Here is a 7580-nt window from a genome sequence, read left to right as displayed (position 1 = left end):
ACTTCTTTGAAGTCTCTCAGCCCCACTTACCTCACAGAGTGTTTGTTGTGGGGGAGGAAGGGAAAGGAGAATGTTAGCCGCTTTGAGACTCCTGAAGGGGAGTGAAAGGCGGGATATCAAATCCAAACTCTTCTTCTTCTTCTTCAGTCTTCTGTATTTGCCCAGGGTTTTCAACAGATCATCTTGTTCAGAGGTAGCCAACGTGGTGCTCTCCAGATCTTGTTGGCCTCTGACTTCCATCAGCCCCAGGCAGTATGACTTGTGGTTGGGAATGCTGGGAGCTGGAGTCCAGAAACACCTGGTGAACACTACATTGGCTACACATTTTATCTCAGTCTTAGCCTGCTGGAGTTCTGGATTTTACTGCTTCCGCTGCTGACTTCATCTTTACTTCACTGTTGATCTCATTCCACATAGAACTCCTTGTGGACTTACTGACCAGGGGCACAAATATCTCTCAAAGCAATAAATACACCAGTGGAAACACTTTTCAGAATATTTGAAGAACTGTTATAATCAAATAAAAATGGGGGCAGGGTTAAAATTATGAAAACAATGTTAAGTGAAATACAGGATAGTTGTACAGTGGTACCTCAGGTTAAGTACTTAATTCGTTCCGGAGGTCCGTTCTTAACCTGAAACTGTTCCTAACCTGAAGCACCACTTTAGCTAATGGGGCCTCCTGCTGTTGCTGCGCCGCCAGAGCACGATTTCTGTTCTTATCCTGAAGCAAAGTTCTTAACCTGAAGCACTATTTGTGGGTTAGTGGAGTCTGTAACCTGAAGCGTATGTAACCTGAAGCGTATGTAACCCGAGGTACCATTGTATTAGATTAAAGTACTGTATGTCATATAAAGCAGTAGGTATAAGGTAGGAAAATCAATAAAAAGTTATGTCTTTAAAAGTGCAACATTGGGAGGGGAAGCCATGGAGAAAACACCCAAAGATCTGGCCTAACTCCACTTGACATTAACGATGTGATTAGTAATTATCTGTTTAAGAAAAATAAAAAAAAAATGCCAGGTGTGTGGGATTATTATCAGTGTACTGCGGAAAGGGAGGTTTGAACTTTCCTTCCCCCAGGTGCAATCTCAGTGAAATCTGCCCCACCCTTGCAGTAATTAGCATTGGAGAGGGTACCTCCCATTGATAGCAATGGAAACACCTACTTGATTACTCCATGGAAACAGGGGTGGCAAGCCATTAGAAATTATAGCTGGGGAAAGAGGATTTACCCTGCATCCTGAGAACAATCTTCCCGCATAGACCTAGTACTCAATTAAAAAAAAAAAAATCACACTGGCCAGTTGATAATCACATGGGTACATAGCTGTCAACGTTCCCCTTTTTTAAAGGGAAATTCCCTTATTCCGAATAGGATTCCTCGTAAGAAAAGGGAAAAGTTGGCAGCTATGCATGGGTAACATTATATCTAGAGTCAGATGAGGAGGGTGGGGCATCATCCTTCACCCTGGGCACCAAAATGTTGTGGATTGGCTCTACTAGACTGCATCGGTTAGACAATACTATTCCCAGTTCTTATGAGGGCTGTAGTTCATTGATAGAGCATCTGCTTTGCATATAGAAGATCCCAGCTTCAGTTCTCAGCATCTCCAGATGGGGCTGGAAGATAGCTTAATACAGTGTTTCCCAAACTTGGGTCTCCAGCTGTTTTTGGACTCCAACTCCCATCATCCCTAGCTATCAAGACCAGTGGTCAGGGATGATGGGAACTGTAGTCCAAAAGCAGCTGGAAGCTTTCACTGCCCACTAGGCATGATAGCTATGTTTTATCTCTACTACCAGTGGCATTGTTCTTCTGCATACCAGTTGCTGCTGACCACAAATTGCTGCACTCATTTCTTGCATTCCCATAGAAGAGAAGAAGAAGAGTTTGGATTTGATATCCTGCTTTATCACTACCCAAAGGAGTCTCAAAGCGGCTAAAAATCTCCTTTCCCTTCCTCTCCCACAACAAACACTTTGTGAAGTGAGTGGAGCTGAGAGACTTCAAACAAGTGTGACTGGCCCAAGGCCACCCAGCAGCTGCATTTGGAGGAACAGAGACGTGAACCTGGTTCACCAGATTACGAGTCTACCTCTCTTAACCACTACACCACACTGGCTCTGGCACATAGACCACATTGGCTCTGGCACATAGGCCACTGTGTGCACAGGAAGCTGGCCTAGATGTGTCTTTCTCCGGATTCACCAGGGCTCTTTTCATGATTAGACCCCACCCCACCCCCCGTGAATAAGGGAGAGCCACATAACTCCTCCTTCAGGCCAAAAGGCTATGAGATAAGGCAGAGCCTTTGTTCAACACAGCTGCAGGCTCTCTCTCTCTCTCTCTCCCTCCCTCCCCCCCACCTGCCGACCAACAGCTGAGTCATTAACCCACCCACAAAGCCAATTGGAAGAGAAATTCTATTGGGCAGCACTGCTGCTAATCACTAGCTGGCCTGCCTCTAAATGGCATACATATAACACCTGGGATCCAAGCAGCTCTACAGGACGCTTGTGTTACTGTTTGTTGTTGCTGATTGTGCTTGGTGTAACGCGAAGATGGTGTCTCAGGTGTGCCAGAACTACCATGTTGACTGCCAAGCTGCCGTAAACCGAATGATTAACCTGGAGCTCTATGCTAGCTATTTCTACCTGTCCATGGTAAGTTCTTCTTTGCTATCTTTGCTTGTTGGGGAGAATAAACTTCACTGGCTCCCCCCCCCCCATGTAATTTCACCCTTGGTCTGATCCTATGCATATCTCTTCACAGCTAATGTGCACTGAGTTCAGTAACATCTATTTCTGATAAGGCTTGGCAGATAGGTTCCTTAGCCTTGCAAGGTTCCTCAAATGTCCTCCACTATTAATGCCTATGGGATCTTGCAGGTGTTAGATGTTTCTCTATGAAGCCTGAGTTGGGAGAACATAGTCCTGTTGAAGAAACCAGGCAACCATATGTCACCTTGAGCTCACTGGAGGCCCATCCAAATGTTGCCATCTAGCAGGGTGGATTTGATTTAAATCGCTAGTCAATAAGACTTGATTTAAATCTTCTTCTTTTTTACATAAAGACTCATCCTTGCTGGTGTAATCTTAATATTTTCAACCAGATGAAGGTTTCATTTTTGGAATAAATTTTCTGAGTAGTTTTTTACAGTTATATCAAAAATTGCTGATTTGGTTATACAATAGATGATTATGAAATTATTGTGAGGTTTAATAAGTTAACTGTTTCTATTTGGCCAACTTTTCTGCTGTACTTTATTTGGAGAAAAATAATCATTTCCTTAACAATTTAAACAATTAACTAAATCAGCAACATTATAGCTTATGTATCCAGGTTTGTTAACTGATGTTGTTAAACAATTTTTTTTAAAAAAAAACTTAGACTGAGTTTTAGCAAACATGAAAAACTTAAAACAAATCCTTATTTCCTGATGAATAGCCTTTGGACTATAATGTAACTTAAATAGAAAACTATCTTTAGAAAGATTTTTTTTCCTCCAAAAGAATTTTATTTTAAAAATCCAATTTAAATTTAAAAAATCCAATTTATTTATTTTTTAAATATCGATTTATTTATTTTAAAAAAATACATTAATTTTTATCCACCCTGAAATCTAGTAACTTTGTCTCCTTCCAGTCCTACCACTTTGACCGTGATGATGTTGCCTTGCATCACATGGCCAAGTTCCTGAAAGAGCAATCCCAGGAAGAGAGGAAGCATGCAGAGAAGTTCCTGCAGTACCAGAACAAGCGGGGAGGACGCATCCTGCTGAAGGACATCAAGGTGAGGTGAAAAGCGAGAGGTCTTTGGGCTGTGCTGAACATAAGAGTATCTTGGGCCCTGATGCAATATCCCCACTCACCTCACAGAGTGTTTATAGAATCATAGAATCATAGAGTTGGAAGAGACCACAAGGGCCATCGAGTCCAACCCCCTGCCAAGCAGGAAACACCATCAGAGCACTCCTGACATATGGTTGTCAAGCCTCTGCTTAAAGACCTCCAAAGAAGGAGACCCCACCACACTCCTTGGCAGCAAAATTCCACTGTCGAACAGCTCTTACTGCCAGGAAGTTCTTCCTAATGTTTAGGTGGAATCTTCTTTCTTGTAGTTTGGAACTATTGCTCCGTGTCCGCTTCTCTGGAGCAGCAGAAAACAACCTTTCTCCCTCCTCTATGTGACATCCTTTTATATATTTGAACATGGCTATCATATCACCCCTTAACCTCCTCTTCTCCAGGCTTAACATGCCCAGCTCCCTGTGGTGCCCTTAGCCGTTCCTCATAAGGCATCGTTTCCAGGCCTTTGACCATTTTGGTTGCCCTCCTCTGGACACGTTCCAGTTTGTCAGTGTCCTTCTTGAACTGTGGTGCCCTGTTTGCTGTGGGGGAGGAAGGGAAAAGAGAATGCTAGCCACTTTGAGACTCCTACAGGTAGTGATATCAAATCCAAACTCTTCTTCCCTTACCTCTCATCCTTGCATCCAACTCTTGCACAGAAGCCAGAGAAGGATGAGTGGGGAAACAGCGTGGATGCCCTGCAGTCTGCCTTGGAGCTGGAGAAGGTGGTGAACCAGGCCTTGCTGGATCTGCACAAGCTGGCAACAGAGAAGGGAGACCCTCATGTGAGTTTTTGATAATGCCACATTGTCCAGAAGCCTTTCTTATATTTAGGGGGCTTGGGGGGCTGAATGCACCATAGGTAGCTGTGGTCGAGGAGCAAGCTATAAAAAAAAGATACCCATTCTTTCTGCAAGGTTTCCTTCCTTCCATAAAACCAATGCCTCTTACTTCTTATCTGCCTCCATGGCATTTAAAAACAGGAAGACTCAATTAGAGATGGACAAATCTGTCAGCTGCTTCTTTTCTTGACAAGCAAGCCTGTTTGGTGTAGAACAGTCTTTGCTACTATCAATAAAATTATTATTATTTAAATCTAGAAAGCCTTTCCATGATTTGGTACCATGAGTGTCTGTTGGTTTAGCTTGTCATCTAGAGAAGGTTAATGCCACATACCTTATTCCCCCTTGTGTCCTCCTTGTTTGAGGACAGCTTCACAAAAGCTTGTCTTAAACCAGGGGTAGGGAATCTGTGGTAATTCAGATGTTGTTGGATTACAGCTATCATAGGGAATCTGTGGTAATCCAGATGTTGGATTACTGCTGTCCAGGCTAGCTGGTGGGATCTGAAGTCTCTGAAGTCCAAAAACATCTGGAGGGCCAGAGGTTTCCCATTATTATCTATACTATTCTAGAACCTTGCAGTGAATACTTGTGTAGTTGACCAAAGCTTGTCTCTGATCTTTTCAGCTGTGTGACTTCCTGGAGACAGAATACCTGGAAGAGCAGGTGAAGGCCATCAAGCTGCTTGGAGACCATCTCACGAACCTGAGGCGCCTGGGAGTGCCCCAGAATGGCACAGGAGATTACCTCTTCGACAAGCTCACCTTGGGAGAGAGCAGCTGTGCAGCATCTTAAAATGTTATAGCATACGATGGTGTTAAAAAAATAAATTATTGTCCTAAATGCAAAGTGGTGTGTATGTGTGGTGCCCTCATATTGTTGGAGCAGTTGCTGGATTGTCTCCTACACTCAGAGCAAACCGATCTCTTTTAGCTCTATTTAGAGCATTGGGTCCCAAACTGTGGTCTGCAAGCTTCATTCAAGTGGTCCATGGCATATTTATAGCAATACAATTAAAAATTATAGCCACTAGTACAGTGCCTTAGAACTGCTAAAAGAGGCAGCGTGGTCTGTTCAACAAATTTCAAGTGGTTGGAGGGTGGGTAAGAATGTTTAAGAACTACTAATCTACACTAGCCTGATGTCACCAGGATGATTGGACTACAGCTCCCATCATCCTCAGTAGGGGCTGATGGGAGCTGCAATCTAAAAAGTTTGGAGGGCACCAGGTTGGTTAAGTCTGATATACAGTGCGTGAACACATTATGGGTCCCCTCTGAAACTGTCTAACCAATTCATGAAAGGATGGAATGGAGTTTTTTCTAAAATCTTCTGACCCATGTTGGTTGCCCCCTCCATCTTTGGTAGCAGTCCACATCTTGACTAGAGACGTAAAACTACTCTTGTGGACAGTAAGGTAGAACAAAAGTGGAGGGAACCTCTGGCCAAGGGGGCTGATTAAGTCCATCTCTCTGGCCCTTAAGACTCGCCATCTCCCTCAAGTGCTTCTGCCTTGCTGTAATGTGTCCTTGAAGTGAGGTTATGCCTCTTGTCTGGATGGAGAGAAACCTTTGGCCTTTCTTGCTTGCCCTACCTGTAAATGGCCAAACTTGGCCCTCCAGCTGTTTTGGGACTACAGCTCCCATCATCCCTAGCTAACAGGACCAGTGGTCAGGGATGATGGGAATTGTAGTCCCAAAACAGCTGGAGGGCCAAATTTGGCCATCACTGTTGTAAAGGAAGCAGTGTGTGTTGATCCAGCTACTTCTGCCTCTTTCTCCACCCATTGCCAGCATCTTGCCCATGAGGTAATGTGGCCCTCCAGCTGAAAAATGTTCCCTGTTCCTGACACAGTATATGAGTGATGTAAGGTTCAATATTCTGCACATGCATTGGAGAAAGGTACAGAAGCATCATCCAGTTGCCACCATGCTGGCATCTTCTGCCCTTTGCTATGGAGCTAAGTCACCCTGGTCTGATGGACTCTTGTCTACCTCCCTCTAAAGCTGACTTATCTTACAAGCTGAAAAGCATCTGCCATTTCCCTCTCTGTCTCCCTCAGGATCCCCAGTCCACATAATGAGAAGACTCTTTCATAGACAAGTGATGGACAGGAGGTGTGGATTCACTAGGTATGAATTGTAGTGTTGAAGTGATGATAGAAACTGTCCTGGTCTGGTAGAGTCTTCCCTTCTTGTCAGGTACAGGAGGCAGCTGAGTTTTTGACAAGTGATACAATGGCCTGTTGAATTTCCATCACACTTGACACAAAGGGAAGGAGAGACACTTCTTGTGCATTGAGCTGGAAATACTTCAAGCTTATATAATCACAGAATTGTAGAGTTGGAATGGTAATCTAATCCAATTCCTTGCAATTCAGGAATCTCAACTAAGGCATTCTTGACATATGACCATCCAACCTCTGCTTAAAAACCTTCAAGGAAGGAAAGTCCACCACCTCCCTAGGGATTTTGTTCCATGGTCAAACAGCTCTTATTGTTAGAAAGTTCTTCCTGATGTTTAGTAAACTCATTTCTTGTAACTTGAAGCCATTCTTTCAGGTCCTACACGTGTGACTTTAGCCCTTTATCAATTTGAAGATGGCTATCAAATCTCCACTCAGGCTCCTCTTTTCCAAGCTAAACATACCCAACTCCCTCAGCTGTTCCTCATAAGGCTTGGTTTCCAGATCCTATTTATACCTAGCTGTATTAGCAAACATAAATGTACGCCTTCCTTTTCTCTTTTCGCGGGTTGCGTGTGATGCTTTTCATTTTCGCCAATGTGAAAGCAGCTGCCCTGATTACACTCCACCCTCTTTCTTTCCACTTATCAATTGCTTCCAGCAAAACACCTCAAAGTCATTTAAAGATAAAAGCTTCAACA

The 7580-nt window shown here is 43.6% G+C and overlaps 1 protein-coding gene across 1 annotated transcript; it reads left to right on the top strand.

Moving 5' to 3' along the window:
- Positions 1-2466: 2466 nt before the first annotated feature.
- On the top strand, positions 2467-5489 carry LOC309350365 (ferritin heavy chain A-like; the record flags this gene model as incomplete). Its single annotated transcript, XM_081877410.1, has 4 exons — positions 2467-2667; positions 3650-3796; positions 4512-4637; positions 5322-5489. The coding sequence occupies exons 1-4, from the start codon at positions 2566-2568 to the stop codon at positions 5487-5489; spliced, it is 543 nt and encodes a 180-aa protein (XP_081733536.1). The 5' UTR covers positions 2467-2565.
- Positions 5490-7580: the final 2091 nt, after the last annotated feature.

The sequence above is a fragment of the Podarcis erhardii genome, assembly GCF_964252035.2.
Source record: "Podarcis erhardii genome assembly, chromosome: 9".
Taxonomy (NCBI): Eukaryota; Metazoa; Chordata; class Lepidosauria; order Squamata; family Lacertidae; genus Podarcis; species Podarcis erhardii.
This window is presented reverse-complemented; position numbering and strand designations above follow the sequence as displayed.